This window comes from Phocoena sinus, chromosome 7, assembly GCF_008692025.1.
Source record: "Phocoena sinus isolate mPhoSin1 chromosome 7, mPhoSin1.pri, whole genome shotgun sequence".
Taxonomy (NCBI): Eukaryota; Metazoa; Chordata; class Mammalia; order Artiodactyla; family Phocoenidae; genus Phocoena; species Phocoena sinus.
In genome coordinates, this window is record NC_045769.1 from 11,847,604 (window position 1) to 11,870,904 (window position 23,301).

Sequence of the window (23,301 nt, forward strand, 5' to 3'; positions counted from 1 at the left end):
CTCTATGTTGAGCATATATAAAATGTTTAATTTATAACAGATTAATTCATAACTAAAATAAATTTATAGCTAGAGATCACTTTAGGGAAATTATGTAATAATTTATAAAGTTTGTATGATGTCCCTGAGAGTGTCACACACAGACGGATATTTCCATTTTAAAGCTAATTGTAGACATATTGCCCCATAGTGCACCCATGGCATGTAAAGTTTTAACTCCTGGAATCATCACTGCATTTGTCAACATCAACATAGCTGTCCCAGTGTTTTGATGTATTATTATTTCAGCTCTTGTAGTTTTAAAACGCACTTTAGCCTGTTACGTAAATCATCTCTAACTGTCCTATAGATGGCAGCGTTGAGCAATATATTTGGTAAGATTGCTTTTTTGGTTTCTGTGAATTTTCTGTTGGGAGTGAATTTTTCATACAGCATATTTCATTACAGTACACCTCAAGACTAATTTAGCATACGGTGGCAAGGTAATACGTATACCTGCTCCAAGTTACTTCAGTTAGTTTCCACAAAAGCGTCTCTTTCTATTCTGTATATGAACCAGATTTCCAGAGTTATCTCAACCCATTAACAAAAAAGTAGAGAAAATATGAAATTACTGTAGTATAATTATAACTAAATATTCACCACCTTTAACGTTGGTAGTAAAACATCAGCAAGTAGGAAGAAAGGACAAGAACATCCAATGATCAGTGATTATCTACCACGTGAAATCCATCGGTTTGGAACAAAATGTCACAGCAATATGGCTTATTTCATGATTTCTAATGAATATATTAGCCACTGAAGTGTTTTTAAAGCAGAAATCCTTTCCCGCTGAGATTTTTTTTAAAGCTTTTATAATAACAATTTTATATGATCACAATTCTAACCTTTCTGTGAAGGTTATTCTAGAATAGTTGCAAATTAAGTTGATCTTCCAGACGACTCTTTCTTCTAGAAAAGAGTATTTTGTTTTCCATATAGGTGTATTTCTTTTATTTAGCTTATTTTGGGGGGGGGGATCATTTCAGAAGTAAATGGATTGGGATTGTTTTTCCTACAAAATTTGAAATATTCTCCACCCCGGCCCCGCGCTAAACATCCAACCTTTAAAAAGCCCTTTGGCCTTAGATTACATTGTTACTAGTAAACAACACTTCTACCTTTTTTTTTTACCTCTCCAAGGGTAAAACCCCACAAATACTTTACTACTAACTTCAGACTTCCCTGCTTCACATCTCCCTCCTCTGCTCCCCGTAAAGCACGCTATTCCCCCAGAATCCCGGTCACTGTTATTGCCGCCTTGTTACCAGATTATATCTGCTATTTATAGCTTTGCTGTAGTGGGCACGTGTGCCCACATCACCAAGCTGTCAGAAGTGGAGAAGGGCGGGCTTTCAATTCAACAGTGAGTACACAAGTAATATATTAACCAGGTTGAGATGAGGCTGCACGATGGCACGGAATAAGAAGGTGAGGGAAGAAATGAGAAGCTCCCAGGCTTCGGTGGGGAGTAGCCGCCTTGCAGATACCGGCTCCCCCAATTCACGTATCACACGCTGCTGAATGGCGTCTTTGGTTGTTCTTCTTTTTTAACTACGCTTTGCAACCTACCTTGGTACCCTCACCCTCTCTCCCCACCTCCCTCCTGCAATGCAAGGCTTGAAAGACAGGCAGCCCCACCAATCAGCAGGCTTCCCCAAGAAACTCCCCCCACCCCTCAGCCCGGTATTAGGCCCAGGCGCGCTCCTCTGCTTCCCAGCGGGTCCCGTCACTGAGCATGCCCGGCGCCTCCACTGCTGCGTTTCCCGGCGAGCGTCTTGCAGTGCTTGAGAGCTGGCGACCCCAAAACGGGCCAGCAATGGGGTGGGAAAATAAGATAGCGTTAAAAAGAGTGACAAGCGTCATTTTATTAAGGGTACTTAATGCCACCTGGACCAGCAGGGGACAAACTGCTTGTTTACAGGTCAGTTTAACAAACAAACAAAAACTTTGGGGAGCATTTGCTTGTGGTGACACTGAGACAGCAAGCTAACAGTGTAAGAGTCTCTGCAAGTAGACCCAAGTTGCTGACCTGTTCTACTCATGAAGTGGAGCCTTTTTCTGTACAGTTGAGCTGGCACCATCCTGTTTTCTCCCGATTATCCTTGTGGTCAAGGGTAAAAATTGTACGGGGTGGTTCAATGGGTGTGGAAGCTGTGTGTGAAACAAACACTTCAGCCAATATTTACACAGTAGAGTTCTGGCCCTATGAACCCTCTGTAGGTCCCTAACATCTTTTAAAAATCACAAATAAATTTCAGAATATGATAAGGGCCGGGAGTCTCATTTTCTCCCCAAGCCTTCATCCCAAGGTGTGAATCCCCGCCCTCTCTCTAGGATGGGGCGGGGTGGGGGGGGAGAAGCAGTGATATTGACATTTTCTCCCTCAGTTCCTCAGCAGCTAACCCCACCGCGCCAGACATACGACGCTTCCCAGGGATCCCTCTTCTTGTTTTGGAGTGACCATAACCCCCCCCCAATCACTGCCCTTGGGCGTCCCTCTGCTTTTTCGTGGTACTTCATTGCAGCAAATGCGGGGATTCCAAGGTGGAAGGCTGGCCCAGAAGTCCTTTAGAAAACCTCACACGAAATACAGATCTCACCATGGCCTATCACCCTGAAACTGAAATCCAGCCTTTATATTTCCAGGGAGAAAAAGCCTTGACTAGAAACCTCCTTCCGGAGGGGTTGATCTTACCTGTTAGGTAAGATCCAGCCCAGCTCTCGCGCCCCCTCCTCCCCGGGCCCTCCTACGCTGGGCTCTGAAGCCGCAGTGCCCCCCCGTCGCCCCCCACCCTCGCTCCTGCGTCTTCCTGAGTTCGCCCCCCCCCCGCGTTTTCCCAGACTCCCCTCGTGCTTTCTGGTAGCCACCCAAACACCCCCGCCCGCGCCCGCGGCGGGGATTCCTGCGGGCCGGGGGCGCCCTGGGTGGCGCGCGAGGAGGAAGGCTCCGCGCCAGGGCGGGCGGCCGCGTAGGGGCGCTGCCCGAGCGCTGCGCAGAGGCCGGGCGCGGGCCCCGCTGCGGCACGGCCGCGGGGCGGAGAGGGGCGGGCGCGGGGCGGGCTCGGCCGGGAATGTAGAGACCCGGGCGGGAGCCTCCCGGCGGCGGCGGCGGCGGCGGCGGCCAGGCTGCGGAGCGCAGAGGCTCCGTCACGTGTTTTTCTCCTCCGAGTGAGACGGCGGCGCGGTCGGAGGGGGCCGGCGCGCAGAGCCAGACGTCGCCGCTTGTTTTGGTTGGGGCTCTCGGCAACTCTCCGAGGAGGAGGGAGGAGGGGAGAAGTAACTGCAGCGGCAGCGCCTCCCGGGGAAGAGACGTCTTCCCCGACTCCTTCCCCAGCCTCCCCCCGTTTCGTCTCCTGCCCTAGTCCTCCCCCCCCTCCTCCCCTGCCGACTGGAGCGAGGGGCAGGGATGAGCCTGTCCCTCTGGCGCGTCCCCAGCTCCCCAGGCTGCCTAGTAGTGTTTCGCGTGGAAAAGCCACTTTCTCCGCCTGCCGAGATGGGCCCGAACGGGGGCTGCAGAGGACGCGTCCGCGGGCAGCGGCAGCAGCAGCAGCAGCAGCAACGGCCGCAGCGCCGCGGTCTCTGCGATTGAGCTGGTATTTGGGCGGCTGGTGGCGGCGGGGACGGTGGGGGGGGGGGGGTGGGAGGAGGCGGAGGAAGAGGCGAAGGAGGAGGAGGAGGGAGAACCCCGTGCAACGTTGGGACTTGGCAGCTCGCCTCCCCCTGCCCAAGGATATTTAATTTGCCTCGGGAATCGTTACTTCCAGAGGGGAACTCAGGAGGGAAGGCGCGCGCGTCTGGAGGGGCAACGCCAGGACCCCCGGCCGCCGCCTGCCTGAGCCGGACTCTGGCCCCGGCGGCGAGAGATGCTTCTTCCCGGCCGCGGCGGCTGAGAGGAGACTTGGCTCTCGGGTTATCCGGGCTGCACTCGCGCCGGACGCGCAACCTCCCTGCAGGGCATGAAACGCCAGTAAACTCCGGTCGGGGCTATTGCCTTGGCGCAGCTGCTGCGTCCTCCTCTACTGCCCCTCCCCGGCGCGGAGGGCGGCGTGGATTTCGGAGTCAGGGTTTCTGCCGCCTCCAGCCCTGTTTGCATGTGCGGGGCCGCGGCGAGGAGCCTCCGCCCCCCGCCCGGTTGTTTTTCGGCGCCTCCCTCCGCGCGGTGGCGGCGGCGGCGGCGGCGGCGGCGGCGGCGGCAGCATGGCGAGCCCTCCCGAGACCGACGGCTTCTCCGACGTGCGCAAGGTGGGCTACCTGCGCAAGCCCAAGAGCATGCACAAGCGATTCTTCGTGCTGCGGGCGGCCAGCGAGGCTGGGGGCCCGGCGCGCCTCGAGTACTACGAGAACGAGAAGAAGTGGCGGCACAAGTCGAGCGCCCCCAAACGCTCGATCCCCCTCGAGAGCTGCTTCAACATCAACAAGCGGGCCGACTCCAAGAACAAGCACCTGGTGGCCCTCTATACCCGGGACGAGCACTTTGCCATCGCGGCGGACAGCGAGGCCGAGCAGGACAGCTGGTACCAGGCCCTCCTGCAGCTGCACAACCGTGCCAAGGGCCACCACGACGGGGCCGCGGCCCCCGGGGCGGGAGGCGGCGGGGGCAGCTGCAGTGGCAGCTCCGGCCTTGGCGAGGCTGGGGAGGACTTGAGCTACGGGGACGTGCCCCCAGGACCCGCCTTCAAGGAAGTCTGGCAGGTGATCCTGAAACCCAAGGGCCTGGGTCAGACAAAGAACCTGATTGGCATCTACCGCCTCTGCCTGACCAGCAAGACCATCAGCTTCGTGAAGCTGAACTCGGAGGCTGCCGCGGTGGTGCTGCAGCTGATGAACATCAGGCGCTGTGGCCACTCAGAGAACTTCTTCTTCATCGAAGTGGGCCGTTCCGCAGTGACGGGACCCGGGGAGTTCTGGATGCAGGTGGATGACTCTGTGGTGGCCCAGAACATGCACGAGACGATCCTGGAAGCCATGCGGGCCATGAGCGATGAGTTCCGCCCTCGAAGCAAGAGCCAGTCCTCCTCCAACTGCTCCAACCCCATCAGTGTCCCCCTGCGCAGGCATCACCTCAACAACCCTCCACCCAGCCAGGTGGGGCTGACCCGCCGCTCGCGCACAGAGAGCATCACTGCCACCTCCCCGGCCAGCTTGGTGGGCGGGAAGCAGGGCTCCTTCCGGGTCCGCGCCTCTAGTGATGGCGAAGGCACCATGTCTCGCCCTGCCTCTGTGGACGGCAGTCCTGTGAGTCCCAGCACCAACAGGACCCATGCCCACCGGCATCGGGGCAGTTCCCGGCTGCACCCGCCTCTCAACCACAGCCGCTCCATCCCCATGCCTTCTTCTCGCTGCTCGCCTTCCGCCACCAGCCCGGTCAGTCTATCGTCCAGTAGCACCAGTGGCCACGGCTCCACCTCGGACTGTCTCTTCCCGCGGCGGTCTAGTGCTTCCGTGTCCGGTTCCCCCAGTGATGGCGGTTTCATCTCCTCTGATGAGTATGGCTCCAGTCCCTGCGACTTCCGAAGTTCCTTCCGCAGTGTCACCCCGGATTCCCTGGGCCACACCCCGCCGGCCCGCGGTGAGGAGGAACTGAGCAACTACATCTGCATGGGAGGCAAGGGGGCCTCCACCCTCACGGCCCCCAATGGTCACTACATTTTGCCTCGGAGTGGCAACGGTCCCCGCTACATCCCGGCAGCCGGCTTGGGCACGAGCCCAGCCCTGACAGGGGATGAAGCAGCCAGTGCTGCAGACCTGGACAATCGGTTCCGAAAGCGGACTCACTCTGCTGGCACGTCACCTACCATTTCCCACCAGAAGACCCCATCCCAGTCCTCTGTGGCCTCCATTGAGGAATATACCGAGATGATGCCTGCCTACCCACCAGGAGGTGGCAGTGGAGGCCGAGTGCCCAGCCACCGGCACTCCGCCTTCGTGCCCACCCACTCCTACCCAGAGGAGGGTCTGGAAATGCACCCCTTGGAGCGGCGTGTGGGCCACCACCGCCCAGACACCTCCAACCTCCACACCGATGATGGCTACATGCCCATGTCCCCAGGGGTGGCCCCAGTGCCCGGGAGCCGAAAGGGCAGTGGGGACTACATGCCCATGAGCCCCAAGAGCGTGTCTGCCCCTCAGCAGATCATCAACCCCATCAGACGCCATCCCCAGAGAGTGGACCCCAATGGCTACATGATGATGTCCCCAAGCGGCAGCTGCTCTCCTGACATTGGAGGCGGGCCCAGCAGCGGCGGCAGCAGCGGTGCCGCCCCTTCTGGGAGCAGCTATGGCAAGCTCTGGACGAATGGGGTAGGGGGCCACCACTCTCACGCCCTGCCACACCCCAAACTCCCTGTGGAGAGCAGTAGCGGCAAGCTGTTGTCTTGCACGGGTGACTACATGAACATGTCGCCAGTGGGAGACTCCAACACCAGCAGCCCTTCCGACTGCTACTATGGCCCTGAGGACCCCCAGCACAAGCCAGTCCTCTCCTACTACTCATTGCCAAGGTCCTTTAAACACACCCAGCGCCCCGGGGAGCTGGAGGAGGGCGCCCGGCACCAGCACCACCGCCTTTCCTCCAGCTCGGGTCGACTCCTCTATGCTGCGGCGGCGGAAGATTCCTCCTCGTCCACCAGCAGCGACAGCCTGGGCGGGGGATACTGCGCGGCTAGGCCCGAGCCCGGCCTCCCGCATCTCCACCATCAGGTCCTGCAGCCCCATCTGCCTCGAAAGGTGGACACAGCTGCCCAGACCAACAGCCGCCTGGCCCGGCCCACGAGGCTGTCCCTGGGGGATCCCAAGGCCAGCACCTTACCCCGGGCCCGAGAGCAGCCGCAGCCCCAGCCGCAGCCGCCACCGCCCCTGCTGCCCCCTCCGGAGCCCAAGAGCCCGGGGGAATATGTGAATATTGAATTTGGGAGCGATCAGCAGGGCTACTTATCAGGCCCGGGGGCTTCCCACAGCTCGCCTTCTGTCCGGTGTCCATCCCAGCTCCAGCCGGCTCCCAGAGAGGAGGAGACGGGCGCGGAAGAGTACATGAACATGGACCTGGGGCCGGGCCGGAGGGCCGCCTGGCGGGAGAGCCCCGGGGTCCAGCCGGGCAGCATGGGCCCGGCACCCCCTGGAGCTGCTAGCGTGTGCAGGCCCACCAGGGCAGTGCCCAGCAGCCGGGGTGACTACATGACCATGCAGATGGGCTGTCCCCGGCAGAGCTACGTGGACACCTCGCCAGTCGCCCCCATCAGCTATGCGGACATGCGGACCGGCGGCCTCGTGGAGGAGGCCAGCCTGCCTGGGGCCGCCGCGGCCACGCCCTCCTCATCCTCGAAGGCCTCTGCTTCCCCCGCCGCGCCTCAAGGAGCAGAGGAGCTGGCGGCCCGCTCTTCCCTGCTGGGGGGCCCGCAGGGACCCGGGGGCTCGAGTGCCTTCACGCGGGTGAACCTCAGTCCCAACCGCAACCAGAGTGCCAAAGTGATCCGTGCCGACCCGCAAGGGTGCAGGAGGCGGCACAGCTCCGAGACCTTCTCCTCGACGCCCAGTGCCACCCGGGCAGGCAACACGGTGCCCTTCGGAGGGGGGGCTGCAGCCGGGGGCGGCGGTGGTGGCAGCAGCAGCACGGAGGACGTGAAACGCCACAGCTCTGCTTCCTTTGAGAACGTGTGGCTGCGGCCTGGGGAGCTCGGGGGAGCCCCCAAGGAGCTGGCCCAAGTGTGCGGGGCCGCCGGGGGTTTGGAGAATGGGCTTAACTACATAGACCTGGATTTGGTCAAGGACTTCAACCAGAGCCCTCAAGAGCGTCCCGCCCCGCCGCAGCCTTCTCCTCCCCCACCTCCTCATCAGCCTCTGGGACGCAGCGAGAGCGGCTCCACCAGCCGCTCCAGCGAGGATTTAAGCGCCTATGCCAGCATCAGTTTCCAGAAGCCGCCAGAGGACCTCCAGTAGCTCATCTGGACATCACAGCAGGTGCGTTTCATGGTGACAAAAGTCAGAAGACAAAATTGCTTTTAACCTTGCTCTCGAATTCTGTTCCCCTGCCCCCGCGCCTTCTTCCCTCTCCTCCCCACGGCTTCTCTAGGGAGTGCACTCCTAGGAGGGAGGGGTCAGAGCACAGGAGATGACACCTGGCTGATGGCCCGATAAATCTGTAGGAGCAGCCACAGGAGGGCTTTTTCCTTTGAGGTTCCCAAGTGAAGTACTTTGGTATTTCCGAGACATATATCCTACCATACCAGTTCTGAGGTTTGTGAAGTTCATGTATAAGAACCTTGATCTCTTTATCGAAGTTTTCTTTTGACTATACAATTAGGTCAGTCTCTGGAAGGGACAGTTCTATAAAAATATTTATTAATACAGGGGCTAAGCCCTTCATGTAAAGGTAATTTCTCAGAGCTCTTAAGGGTGATTTTATCAAGTTGCTCTGTGTACTTTGGTTCTGTGATTTCACAATAACAAGGCAACATAAATAGCAGTGGGAAGCATCAATTTTTATTCCTGTTGCCCTAAAAAGATTCAGAAGTAAGAGCTTGCTTAGGCTTACGTATTTAAAGAAATACCTGTCTGTGACTCTCTTTAGAACATAATTATTGGCGACATTTTTTTTTGTTCCTTCCTGCATGAAGATTTATGAAATATTACTCACACACTGACCCACAACCTCACAGGCACGGCTGCTTTTATACAGTGAAGTCTGCGTGCGTCTGGGACCCATTACTGAGTTAAGAGTTATGAAAATTCATCTCAGCTTGTGTGCCTTACAATTGTCTTTTCTTGCAAAGGCCCGCACAGAGACACCACACAGGTCATATTGGGGCTACTGTACATCTTCTGTAAAATTACTTAACATTTTTACATTGAAAAGAAGGAATATTAAGTCAGGGAAATGGAAGAGTCTGGTTTTCATCTGCGCTGAATGTAAGGGCTAACCCTTGTACTCTTCGTTTGTAGGATATTTATTGTTTGCCTTTTAAGTTCAAGAGTAGATGCCTCAGTAAATGTTGAAAGTTGGCTTCAGGTGGTCTGTGGCTAAGGCTGTATTGAAAACGAGAAACATTTGTAATAGGAAATTAGCCTGCCCTTGGTTCTGTTGAGACTGTTTTCTGGTGGTCATGATTGTGGGAGGAGGAGAGGAGTATAGTTTGCAAATAATGAGATGAATTGGCAATGTAGAAATTTCCAGCATTTGCAAACACTTTATTCTGACAAACTGATTATCTTGTGATAGTCTTTTTATATATGCTTCACCGAATGAGCTTTTAAAAGCATTTTTTCTTCTTAATGTGTGTCCATTCATAAGAAATTCATGTGTGTATTGGGTTCCTATTGAAAGGTATTTTTTTATTATGTGGTCACAGTCTCCTTGATTCTAACAGTTTCTAATATTTGACCCATATCATTTTCTGTTTTGTAGAACAAGGTACAGGTATACAGACATTCAAACTAAGATTTTAGGTGATGTGATATATTACACAAAGCATTTATTTGATTAGTATTCAAGATTTATTTTCATGATTCGTTCTCTAGAAGAGAGATTTAATTGTTTACCTCAACAGTAAAAATTTTGGTTATTTCAAATGATGTCTTTGGAAATGTGAATCTCTACCACTTTAACTGTTTGTGTTGCAAAGTGTTTCACTTATAAAGGAATGAGAATTTGAAGGGAAAAAAACCCAGCAGAACTAAGATTTTGCTTTTAAAGGAGATGAAAGATGAGGCTAACCAACAATGTTTTCCTCACCTGTTTTCTTAATTTGAACAGGTTTTGTTTTTTAAGAGAGTAGAATAAATAATATTTTGTTCTGAAGGAAATTGATGACCAAATAAAGTTTTTGTTTTTCAAAAGGGCTTTAAAATAAAATCCTCCTCATATGGAGGATACACTAAAAATGAACCAACCAAAACAAAACAATCTTCTATTCTTAGCTTTCTGAGGGAAAATATATTCTGGAACAACCATATAAGCATATCCTTAATAATCCTGGAGTAGCAATAGACCATGCTTTGATAGCACCATGCAATAAAAATTCTAAAATGTGTATTTGTAAGATGTAAATGGAGAGAGATGAGTGAGTGTGTGTGTGTGTGTGTGTGTGTGTTTTAAGTGAGGTACCAAATGCTACTTGGCACATTTACATCCTGAATTCTGCTTGTCTGCCTTTGCCCTGTTGAGTTTAAAGATGTGATGCGATAGGCAACTATCATCTGAAACAAAAAGAAATCAAACCTGTCTGTGGCAAACCACTTTGCCTGGGAATGAGTGTGTTAGTTTGTGAAAACCTTGTTTTCCTAACTTCCTCAGCAATTGCTATCTTTGCCTATCTTTCCTGTTTCTCAGGTAAAACCTGAAATAGGAAAAGAATGAGGGGCTCAGAGGTGTGTGCTCTTTCTCCTAACCCCTCATTTTAAACAGCTCTTCTTGTTGAATATTTTTCACTGGAACATTTCTGAGGTATTTAGTGCAGGTGGCCAGGACTACTGGTTGCCCTTGATTCACCTTCTGTCTGACCACCTTTTCTGTTTCTCTTCTCTCTCTTGGCCATCCGTGTCTCCTCTGGGTTCTGACCTGCTGGATTGTTTTATCCCCCTCTCCTATGCCCCTTGTTTCCCACCTCTTATTTCATGTTCCTGCCATTGTCTTTTTTTTTCTTTTTGGCTCCATTTCATAATTTCGTAGTACTTGTGGCCTACTCTCCGCAGAGAGTACAGTGAGAGCCCAAAAGGGAGGGCAGAAAGGGCATAGCAGCCCATCTACCTTCAACCAGCATTTACTGCAATTTGTGTGTTAGTTTTGTAACTGCAGCGGGGCAGATAGAGCAGGCTTTGGCAAAGACACAGACTCCAGCCATTGCTTTAAGGTTCCTTTTTTTTTTTTTTTTTTTTTTGGTCATTTTGTTACGTGCCCTTGAAAAACAAAATGGGCCATTTTTCTTCCTTTCACTGCATTTCCTAGTTGTGATTTCCAGGATGCCTACCTCCAACGACTACCTCCCATCTCTCCTTCCCTCTCCCTCCCTCCTGTCCCCTCGCTGTGTGGCCTTTTTGTCTGGCGCACACCCTCTGGGCTCTGGCACTTTCCCGTTTCCTCGGTCACCTCTGCTTCCTGCATTCCTCCCTATTTATTTGGGGCTTGGCTCCCCCTGCCTCCTGCAAGCCCCCTTTGGCCTGGGGTCGGGAGATCTGCAGCGAGGCTGAGGCCACCCTAAGAAGACTCCAGCCCGGCCCTCCTCCGGTCGCCTGGGGGCGCGGGGGCGGCCGGGTCCCTTCTCCGGCGCGTGGTGTGAGGTGGCGGTGGCGGGCGAGCCGCGGCCCCTGCAGAGCAGTACAGAGTCTGGCCCTGAGCGGGCGGGGCAGCCGGGCTCTGATTGGCCCCGCCGGAGCCAATCAGCGCGAGCGTAGGCCGAGCCGCAGCAGGGGTGGGGAGGGGCCTCGGGCGAGGGTTGATTGGGGGCCTTGGTCCGGAGTCCGGGGGTGGCTGCGGGCCGGGCCTCCGTAGCCCACCCCTCTCCCTCCACCCCCTCCCTCTGGAGCCCACAGAACTGAGGCAAGTACACGCCCCCTCCACCCCCCTCCCAGAGGATGTTATGCACTCGGCCTTATTCTTGTCCATCTAGACCAGAATCCTAAGAATGAGAAAGTCCAACCAGCCCACTGACAGAGGCCGGAAACACACGCTTCCTCTTATATTTAATTGAGAAAAATCCAGGCCGTGACCATGTGACGTGCCCCATTTTGTTTCCCTCCTCTCTTTACTACGGTTTACTACTACGCCACGTTCCTGTTCCTTCACCTTCCTGTCTTGAAATCTGCAAGCAGGAGGGAGCTCTGCAGCACATGGTTGTAGGATTGATTGGGTTGGCTCAAGATTTTTACATTTACTTCTCTTACTATTGGGAGGGAGGAGAGAAAAAAACGGAGTAGGAAATACAAATGCTGTGGCTGGCACCGTGTGGGGATCATTCGGAAAACACATTTGGCTTGAAATTACGTTAGGGTCAACCCTTTATTGAGTGCTTGCAGTTTGCAAAGCACCAAGATACATAAGATCAACAAAAACTGACCATCCTCGGCCCATGGGAGCTCACTGAGAAATGAAAACGTCTGATGTAGCTTGCTTGCAAATCGTGAGAATCTAGAAATTCGTTACAAGGGCTTGGGTAGGGTTCCTTACTGAGCTTGGAGGTAATGCTGCTTGCTTCTCAAAAACAGATTTGTCTTTTGACCAGTGACAGCCCTAGTGACAGCTCATCAGGGCAGGCTGGGCGAACTGATTTTGAAAGCTTGCTAGATTTTGTGTTGTGCTCCCTCACATAACCAAAATTGTGTGAAATGTGGTACCAGATGAGATCGGAAATTTGTTCAGATTTGTCGTTTGTACAATAAAGAGGGGAAATAACAAAGAGAAATACCATGGAAGTATTTTCTTCTCCCCATCCCTCTCAAATAAGCATTTCTCACCAGCCAGCAATCCCTGTTGCAATCACTGAATCATAAGCCCCAAAGGCAGCATTTTGAAACATCGCAGGTGAAAATGTAAGGAAGTGATTCTATGCCCTTGAGTAATTCTGTGCCCCAATACTGCTTCTGAGCAGGCGGGAGTGAGCTTCTCTGCTGTTCCAGAAAACTTTGAGCATCTAACAATCCTCTTAATTCCTGCCATTGTTTGGGTAGCTTTTTGTGTTAAAAATAAATCCATAAAAAATTTCATATATTGGAGTCATTTATCTGATTGCCCCCCAGATAAACACAGTATCTCCAAGATTGTCTTAAGAGTAAGAGACTTGGAATCCAAAAGGGTATACTTCCCTCCCTCCTCCTTTTTTTTTTTTTTTTTTTTGTTTGTTTATCAGAATTCCCGGAAAGTAGTTTAATGCTATCTTGAATGATACAATGGAAAAAACAGCTTCTGGGAGCCAGAGATCTTGGGTTATAGCACAGCCTGTGCCCTTCACTAAGCTGAGCGACCTTGAGAAAGTCACTTAATTTCTCTGTACATATTTCCTCACCAGTAACTGGAGAATTTTGTTCTAAATTATTCTAACTTCCTTTGCAGCTCTAAACGTAGGGATATTTTGGAGAAAATGGCTGATATTCTTTAATGGGTCAGTTGTAATGAGGATTCTTTCTGAAGAAGCTATTGATGGGGTTGTAATGAAGTGCATTAGAATATACTGTTCTGTCCTGTTCTAACTCCTGGATCACTCTTTATGGTTTGATTCAGGACTGATTTTTAACCTTTCTTGTTTGGAGGGGGCATTTTCAGGTTTTAACAGACCTTAAGACAAACCTTCCTGACTACACCAGTCTAAATTTTTGGAACCTTCTCTAGACTGGATTCGGTTCCTCTCCCTCCTCCCTAAGGTCAGCTGTTGGAAGCATCCCTCCCCACCTGACAGTATAGGTCAGGCTTTAACCAATCCATGTCTATGACATTATTCTGTTTATTATGTTGGAAATCACCCCTTCTTGCGCTGGTGGTCTGTTTATGGACAATGTTTCTCATTTGTTCCATCAGAATCCTTCAGTGAGGTATCCACTTGAGTGAATGGAGAGGAAATCTGAGAGGGCAATTGGGAACTATAGGAATTTGTGCACAATTTTTTGTTTAGTTTCATTTTTCTCTGTTAGATGTGTGAAAAAGTTCTTGCTGGCAGAAATCATTGTTGTCCGACTTTGTGCTTCAGGATTTTTGATTGGTCGTCTGAGCTGTACAGTGCTTTGCTGACCCAGTGTAATCCTGACTGTCCAGTTGCCAATGTATTCAGAGGTTCCTACCCTTTGGGCACCTCCATGTGTATTTCATAAATCATTAGAATAGTTTATTGACTTTTTCAATCAAAACTTCATTGACCTAATGCTTTTCCAATCCTCCTGCTATAATCATATATATTTCTTAGCTGTATGGTATATGAATGGTTCCTTTTATTTTGGTGGGTTGGTAGTTTTAGTATAATGGAACATTTCACAATGTTAAGGTTTTGTTTTGCTTTGTTTTAAAGAAATCCATTTCCTCAATTATTTCCTCATGTTACGGAGTTACTTGAAATTGTATTCAAGGAAAATAGCTTCTTGTGGATTAGTTTGAAGTCAGTTTCACACTAAAGATTCTGTAACTTTTTTTCATACTAATACTTTTTTTTGGCTGCGTTGGGTCTTCCTTGCTGTGCATGGGCTTTCTCTAGTTGTGGCGAGCGGGGGCTACTCTTCCTTGCGGTGCGTGAGCTTCTCATTGCAGTGGCTTCTCTTGTTGCGGAGCACGGGCTCTAAGCGTGTGGGCTTCAGTAGTTGTGGCACGTGGGCTCAGTAGTTGTGGCTCGTGGGCTCTAGAGCTCAGGCTCAGTAGTTGTGGTGCACAGGCTTAGCCGCTCTGCGGCGTGTGGGATCTTCCCCGACTAGGGATCGAACCTGTTTCCCCTGCATTGGCAGGTGGATTCTTAACCACTGTGCCACCAGGAAGTCCCCTAATACTTTTCTTGTGTTTAAAATAATAGATACTCTACCACATTTATAATTATGTAATTGACTTATTATTTCATTACCTTGTGAGTCCATAGCTATATGGCAAACTTTAAAAGTTCTTTTAAAAATGTTATTGAAACAGGCTCAGAAGTTGTAATCACATTGAATTTTAATTTAACAGAATTCATTTTTGATGTTGGTATGGTATAATTGTATACTCATTTCAAACTATTGTGAAATGTTGCAAAAAGAGTTGTTGTAAAGCTTTTTAAAATGATAGACTAGTAAATATAATCTTTTTGTTTCTATTCTTATCTGCCAGTATAGAAATGGTAGTATTTTCTCCCATTCTTTTTTTTTCTGCGGTACGCGGGCCTCTCACTGTTGTGGCCTCTCCCGTTGCGGAGCACAGGCTCCGGACACGCAGGCTCAGCGGCCGTGGCTCACGGGCCCAGCCGCTCCGCGGCATGTGGGATCTTCCCGGACCGGGGCACAAACCCGTGTCCCCTGCATCGGCAGGCGGACTCTCAACCACTGCGCCACCAGGGAAGCCCTCCCATTCTTAATTTATGGGAATAGGAGGAAGATAGATCAGATAAATATAAGGTACTGTCATCTATGGGAAGAGGAAAGTTTTCCATTTTAATAATCTTGCTGCAGGCTCTACTATAATCTATTTGTTAAAACAGATTTGGTTGGATAAATGTTATTTGTGCTTCTTCAGTGAGTCAGTGATCTTTGAATAACAGAGCTTTTACAAATGATGTGTTTATGTTGAAAAGGCTGCTTTTCTTTTTCAACCCCCTTTCTGCATTTTCATGAACGATAGCGGTGGAATTAAATACGTGGGTCAGACTATAATTTTAATTGTATTTATCTTCAAGCAGAGAGGAGATTTTTGTGGTTTTATTACCCTACCTTGAATATTTTATTAAGCTGTGTTGCCTTTATTGTCTTCCTTTGCCATTCCCTGTGTTTGTTGTTGCTGTTTTCCAGTCTGTGTCACACTGTCCACCATCACCCCTGGCCCTGTTGGAGCCAAACCCATATACACTGGTTGCTAATTGGTCGGGCTGAAGAAGATGCCAGTATAACCCAAGTTGTAGTAAAGAAAAAAGATGTTGATAAACTTCCCTCCCCCCCTTTTTTTCTGTTGACCAAAAAATACTTTGATGTGAGTTCTCTGATCCTCCCTGACATATTTAGGTCATGGTACTGAACGGTATCAGTTAATCTTGAGAAATTGATAGTTGTGTTATGTTTGTTGAAATGATCAAAGAGGCATTCTTTTGGTGTTGTTTTCCTTCATATATATCTAGTGTGGCAAACAAGTTATATTTTACACAGAAAGTTGTGATTCTTTTAGGAAGGTTATGATCTAAATGAGACAGGCAAAATTTTTAAAAAAAGACATTTGCTAAAAATAGAGCAATTGAAGTTCTCTGAAATATTCAGTAATTACTATGTATTTAACTACTATTCAATATTCTCCAATGATGATCTCCCTGTTCTTTTAAAGATTATTAAAAGGGCTCTATGGGATATGAAACATAATCATACTTAGCCTTGAATTTTAGGGATTGTGGGAATAATCAGAAGAACTTTCCATCTCCGTTATTACAATAATGGAGGCCACCCACCTCCCAACCCCAAAATAACTGATCTGCCTTTGGCCAGACAGGCCCTAAACTATGATTCCCCTCCCCCACTTTGCCTCAATAAACACCATTGAGCACCTGTGGTATTCCAAATAACACGTATTTTGTTAAGAGGATGGGGATGAAGACATGGAAACGGGGACAAAAATGGGAGCGAGGAGGATTCATCCAAGTAATTACCAAGTTTCTTATGGCACAGCTTACTTGGGGGGAAATATTGAGATTCAGAAGGTGCAGTCCATGAAAATCTGCATTTTTCCTATACTTACAGGGCTAAAGTGCCCATCTGCCTTAAAGTTTTGCAGCTATCTAACCATGGCTTCCTGCCTCACCGTAGCACAAGCATACTTAAATAGTTTATAAGGCTGTTGAAACTCTCCTTTGGGAGAATGGTGCATTTTCGGCCATTCTGCTAGCAAGCATAATATTTACAAGAAGCAAGAAAAAGATATCTTTGGTCTAAGTGAAGCAGCCAGGAGAGGGGTCCAGGTGTTAAATGCACAGGAGTTTTGTGAGTACTCGTCACGGGTTGGTCAGTGTTAGGAAACATGGGGTGAAGATGAGGGCTGCGAAAGAAATTGTAAAATCTTTTCTTTTGGTCTTAGAAGCTCTATTATTCAAGGACTTTTTCTCCCCCTTTGGGTAGGTGGTTTTTATTTTTAGTAGTGAAAACCTCTAAGCCTCTGACCTCTGGTTCCTGTGCTTCCTTCTGGCGGGAAGTATAATCTTCTTTGAGATTTTGCCACTTCTCTTTTTTAAGCTTTCTCTCTCTCTCTCTCTCTATTTGTTTTGATGGTGTGCAGTCATACTTGTTTTTAAGCTTATAGTAGTTTCTTCCAGAAACATTAAAAAGCATTTTTTTAAAGACCACCAAGTTTTATGATAGTTTGCTGTATCTATTCACACTATTTTTTTCGTTAATATTTTGGTATAGGCAATGCATGCATGTGCTGTAAGTTTCAAGTGGTTTAAACATTTTTTTAAAGGTATAGAGTGAAAATTAAGCCTTCCTGCCACTCCAGTTCCCCAGCTTCTCTTCTCAGAAGCCACCACCAATGCTCGTTTTTTGTTTATCTTTCCAGAGATGAGCTGCTCATAAAATTTGAAGCATAGTAATAGAAAGTTGGGTAAATGTCCAACAGCTCAGTCTTCCATGGAAGAACACACACAGACCCCACATTTCTGCACGAAAGGATCACAGCAGACAATATACCTCTTACAATAGACTCACTGCTTTGTTTTTGTTAAAGGGAAAAAGAAAAGTACTCTTTATTTTCCATGCCTCTTTTGAATACTCAGGTTAAAAGAAGTACATAACCCACGAAGGAGGAAAAGCATTAGTTAAGAAATGGTCACCTTTTCTAACATTGAGGTGTTTGTGCTAATTGATGGAGAAGGGGAAGGTGTCTGAATTTTCAGATTTTCATGGTATTACTCAAGTATTCGGCACCCAACCCCCTTAGCCCCCCACCCCAAGACTGAATGAATAACTAGTTCTTAATATAGTGTAGTAGGATTAAGTATAAAGGTTAAGGATCTTTGTGAAGACTTTCTGGACACTAGGGTCTCATAGTTTTGAGAGTTCAAATGAATTAATGCCTCTTGCTGGATGACTGAGAGCTAGAAGTTCACCTCTGAGAAAAACATAAAAAGTGACTGCTTGGAGCTTCTAGTACCAGAGGCTGTTGTCTATATTTTTAATGCCATCGGTGGTTGGTGAAAATATTCATGCTATTTTCCTAGAGTAGAGAATTATACTTTCTAACAGTCCTCAGGCGGCTCACACAGGACTGGAAATGAAATGTTGTCCTAGAAAGGCACCCAGAGCCCGAGGACATGAGGCATCTTGAACGATCCCTCTGCCTCTTCACCAAGACTGCCCTTTTCCCATGGACACAGGAAGCTGGACCGGATGAGAACTTAAACTTGAGTGAGGAGAGATGGGGAGCAATGACTGAAATGGAGTCAAAGACTTTCAAATGGGTTGAAAGAGGTTTTCCCACCTGAGCACAAGCCCAGATCTGGGTAATGCAGAGTTGCTTATTATTGGAAAGCAAACCCAAAGGGTTGGCAACATCCCACTCAAAACCAAAGCTGGAGTTAAAACTCTTTGCCCCAGATCTTCTACCAGGCCGTATTTACCTTTTTCTTTTACCAGAATCCCCAATGTCTTAAATGTTCCTGAGGTTACAGAACAAAACAAAATGGGGCCACTGTATAAAGTATGTCATGGTAGAGGGAGGGGAGGGAGATCCCTAAAGTGTTGTGAGGGGCTGGCTGAGTGAGGGTATTTATAACCCAGTCTTGGCAACTCCTACCTACCCTGCTCAACTCCTCCCTTGCCTGCTGTTTTTGCCCCCTTTCCCAATTCCAGTGCATGCTTTAAACCACAGCTAAACAATAATATTCTTTCAAAGTTGATCCCCATCCCTCTGGTAAGATTAAGGAATATAAATATTACATTTTTTTTTTTTAAAGAATGGGTAATGACTTAATTTCTGAAAATATTTTACCTCCACTAGTAGGGTGCCCTGGACATTGGGATTATAGTTAAAACTTTCCCTTTTGCCTAAACTTTACTGCGTGTGTGTGTGTGCGTGTCTGCGTGCGCGCACGTGTGTGTGTGGGGGGGAGTGGGGAGGTGCGGCAGAGGGTTAGGATATGGAAAGTATAGTCCAGTAAAAAGGGTTCTATTCCTAAAACTAGGTCTTTAAAGGTATCTTGCAGCCTGAGCCTTGGTCCCTCGCAAGTCCCTGCAAGGGGTGACCTTCAGAAAGTGTGCGGGCTTGCTGTTTCTCGGGCCTTTGAACCGGGTGAGGAATGTGTCTCAAGACGGAAAAATGAATGGTTGGTGCTTTTAGCCTCCAGCTTGAAACTCGCAGGAGGAATGTTATTGTCCTTTCAGAGCCTGCTTCCCAGCCACCAGGGCTCTTGGAAAGCATCTTTGCAGGATGAAATCCTCAACAAAAACCCATGCCACATACTGGACCGAATGTTAATATCATGACCTAGTATGAGTGTGTTTCGTGTTTGGTAATTGCAATCATTGTTGCTTTTGTTGTGGTCACCCATTTACAATGCTTGGTGTCAGTTTATTTATCTCTTGTAAAAATAAAATACAGTGTGTGTGTGTGTGTGTGTGTGTGTGTGTGTGTGTGTGTGAAAACAAAAACAAAAACAAAAAAAAAACCCATGCCACCCAATTCGATCTAATTCACAAGCTACTTTTTGGTGGATTTTAAATGAATGTCTCTTCTCTAAGAATAGAACCCCATTCTATGGCTTCCTCACCACCCTAACTGAGATGATTTATGGTTACTCATGAGATAAAGAAACTTCAGGCTTTTTTTTGGCTTGGGGAGTATTATTTTAAAAAATAGTGGCAGGAGGTATTTAGGGACATAAATAAAGAGTTCTTAGCTCTGATGAGTTCAGAATGGATTTCACCATCTGTAAAATTGCATTTGCAATGTAAAATCAATACATTTAAATGATCAAAGGAAACATTTAGAGTATTCGATTTGCTGGGTTCCAGTGTACCTAGCACCCAGTCTCTTTCCTTTCTTTTACAAAGCTTACCCCTTCCTGAGAGATGCTGGAAACCCCTGTCCTGGCTCTAATTACTGGATTAATGCTACTCCTTCCTACTAAAAATTGTAAACTGTTTGAGAGTAGTGTCACTAATTGTTTCATGACTCCAGTATCTGTGGAGGTGCACACAAAATGCTTGCCGAGTTAAAAATTTGTATATCAACAAACAGTTCTGGAGAGAGTTGTTGAACCAAGGAGAAGGCGGCTTTAGAAAAATCCCAAACAAAAACAATACTGTTGGATATATTTTGAGTACCTCAAGCCATTTCATTTGCCAAATATTTAAAAAATCATATTCAGATTTAACAATATATTAAAAAAAATAGTCAAACAAAATTACAGGAGTCTTTGCAATCTGATATGACCGGATATGAAAACTTGGGGAAAATTAATTACAGCTGCCTCATTGCTGTGTCTGAAATCCTTGGAAACTTCCTCTGTTCCCCCAAACCATTCTTTTAAAGATTGACAGAAACTTTGCTTTGTTTTGACAAGATTTATTTCTTTGCTTCCAACAGTAGTTCATCAACTTTTATTCTGCTAATAGAGTTCTTCTGATGTTAATTGTAGCCTACTGATCTAGGTCAGAGCATAGCATTTTCACTGAGGTTTAAGATATCAAAAGCAATGAGAAAAGTATTTGAAAAATAATTATTGTATCATAGTTACCTCTATTTTTAAAAAGAGGCCAGTTGTTAAGTATGTGATTCATAGAGTAGCCTTCTGACTTGTCCCTATGCTCATTCTTTTTATTCCACTCCAGTATATTGTTGCTAATTAGCCCTTCTACTAAAATGTAGGTAAGGTCTGGGAAAAGGAATTAAATTTAAACGAGTCCATTTTGCAAGTGTGGTACTTCTTACTACACTGCTAAAAAGTTACCTTGGTCTCAGCAGTTGACCCTAATTGCCAAGATATGAGACTTTTCCCGTTTCCGCTCTTGATTAAGGCTGGGCTAATTTGATGACCAAAGGAGTAGAATGTATGTTCTAAACTAGCTATTCAGCTATTACAGCAATTCTTTTTAAACATTGCTTGACATTTTAAGTATTACGCTAACAGTTAACATCCAAGCAATTTTACATATAGCAAAACATTTGTCATCCTTTCATATAAAACTCCACAAGTCCCCAGGATCTGTAACATAAATGTGTTCTATTTTATTTTAAATAGGACTTCAGTTTTCTTGGTCCTGCACCGTCACATTGGCATTCAGGCTACTTGCTAAAATTTGAAAGTGTTTCCAGCGGGTATGTGTCGGGTATTGAGCTAGGCTATTTTTCTCTCTGCCAAGGTGGTTGACTGGGTTTACATGCTTAGTGCAATGTGTCTGGCATTTGGTTGACACTATTTGTTGTAGATACTGAATGAATGAATGTGGGACCATATGTTTTTAAACCACAGTGTGGGAAAGGTGCCAACACCTCATTTATCTGGAGAGCAGAATCCTATTCTATTCAGGAGGACAGAGAGTTTTTCTTAGCTACGTTACCACTGTCTGACACTTGGTGGTACTTCTTGTCTTACATGTTTCCATTCATTCCATCATTAAACTGTTGTAATTACTGAACCTGGAAATTTGAAGAAATCATAACTGGTCTTGAAGATAGTTTTGGGGAATCGCCAAGGACTCAAAATGTTTGTAGTCGTGGTTAATGAATGCAACAAGGAGTTAGTGAGATACTACTGAGTGTCAGGCATATCCCTAAGTTTTTGAGTTACAACTGTAAAGAAAACACCTGAAAATTCAGACCCTCATAGAGCTTTTTTCATGAGGACTGGTTGAGGGAGAGGCTAGAGAGGATCAGCCTTCTCGGGGGACAAATAACATCCACTGAGAGAAGGAATAGGGATACTGGCCCTTTTTCTGGACTTGAGGGGTTGACATTGATTTGTTCATGTACTTTTACTTTAAAACTCATCATGTCCTTTTGCCTGGATCTGAGTACGTCATTTGTACTCCTTGGGGATTTTCAGTCATGATTAAGGTTGCCTTGTGACTCACAAATGAAGCAAAGTCAGATTTTCCTGATGTCAAAGGGCAGGATTTGAAAAGACTTGAAATTCGTGTGTGTCTGCTTGAGAGAAGATTGTCTTAGGTGAAAGGCAAGATCTAGAACAGATGACACCATGGGAAGGGTGTGCGGGGTGTGTGATGTCTCCAGGAGGCGCTGGAAAAGACTGGCCACAGCTGTGGCCACCACTGTGTGTTGGGCCACGTGTGTGTGCTGGTGTCATGAACCACAGCTTATGTCGTAGTTTTGGATGGTAGTATTGATAGTTTTCACTGCGTATTAAGAGGTTTCTTTTGAAGACTATTATGCAAAACTGGTAATTTGTCATACCAATTCTCTTCTGAAGTTTTGGTTGAAAATTCTGTTGGACAGTTATTTAATATGTTTGCTTTTCTCTGCATTTATTCCTTATACAAAATGTGAGGAAAGACCAGTATCTTGAAACTACTCTTTAAAAAATGCTTCTATTTTGCTGTTACTGTGTAATTTACTATTAAGGATCTTCAGGTATGTTCCTGTTACATCCATACATCACGAGAGTAAATTCCACCATTTTGAGGTAACTTTTCTAGTGGTTACCAGCTTTTATGGTGACGAAATCTGAGATTATTTCCCTCATTCTTTTTTTTTTTTTTTTTTTTTTTTTTTGCGGTATGCGGGCCTCTCACTGTTGTGGCCTCTCCCGTTGCGGAGCACGGGCTCCGGATGCGCAGGCTTAGCTGCCATGGCTCACGGGCCCAGCCGCTCCGCGGCATGTGGGATCTTCCCGGACCGGGGCACGAACCCGTGTCCCCTGCATCGGCAGGCGAACTCTCAACCACTGCGCCACCAGGGAAGCCCTATTTCCCTCATTCTGATTTTAGTAGTGGTGACAAGTGATGACCCTTGTCCTTTTATTTTTTTGTAAATTGAATATATAAGTTATATTTTTATCAGGAGATTTAAATTTATGTAGTAAAAAAAAATTTTGTAAGGTTCTAAAAACAAATTAAAGATAAAACAATGAATACATTTAAACGTGCAGAAGATAAAACAAGAAATCATAACAACATTGGTACTGTTATTAATCAGTTTGCTAAAAGAGGAAATAAGACTGGAAATGAATTTAAACAGAAATTCGTAGAAGAAAATAGGCCATAAACATAAAATATTTCATAAGTGATTGGATAATGCTCATGAAACTGAATATGACTTTCTGGGTTTCAGGTATAATATATATCAATATTTAATTGCTGAAATTTAATTGTAGAGCCAGTTGCCTCTGAAAGAAATTTTGCATCATCCAAGTTTTCTATAAAAAAATCAATAATTAGATCAAATACAGTTTACAATTTGGGGTTCTTTAAAGTGGCCAGGAAACTTACAGTTGTTTGAAAACCATTTGGAGAGCAGAATACGTGAATATTTTTATAATTAACTACTTGTTTTATTGCTCATTATTAACTCAGTAGTATTTTTTTTTTAAGCATCTCCTTACTTTCTGTTACTATAAGATACTCCATGATCATCTTATTTGTTTCCTGCCCCAGTCCTAGAATCATCGGTTTCTC

General features: G+C 47.1%; 1 protein-coding gene across 2 annotated transcripts in view; it reads left to right on the forward strand.

The window, feature by feature from the left end:
* Positions 1-3,735: 3,735 nt before the first annotated feature.
* The window catches only part of IRS1 (insulin receptor substrate 1), a 63,575-nt gene continuing 44,009 nt past the window's right edge, over positions 3,736-23,301 (forward strand). For both annotated transcript variants that reach the window (XM_032637653.1, XM_032637654.1), the window contains exon 1: positions 3,736-7,998. In XM_032637653.1, the coding sequence (XP_032493544.1) occupies positions 4,240-7,977 (3,738 nt within the window). In that variant the 5' untranslated portion in view covers positions 3,736-4,239 and the 3' untranslated portion in view covers positions 7,978-7,998. The remainder of the gene's footprint in view (positions 7,999-23,301) is intronic.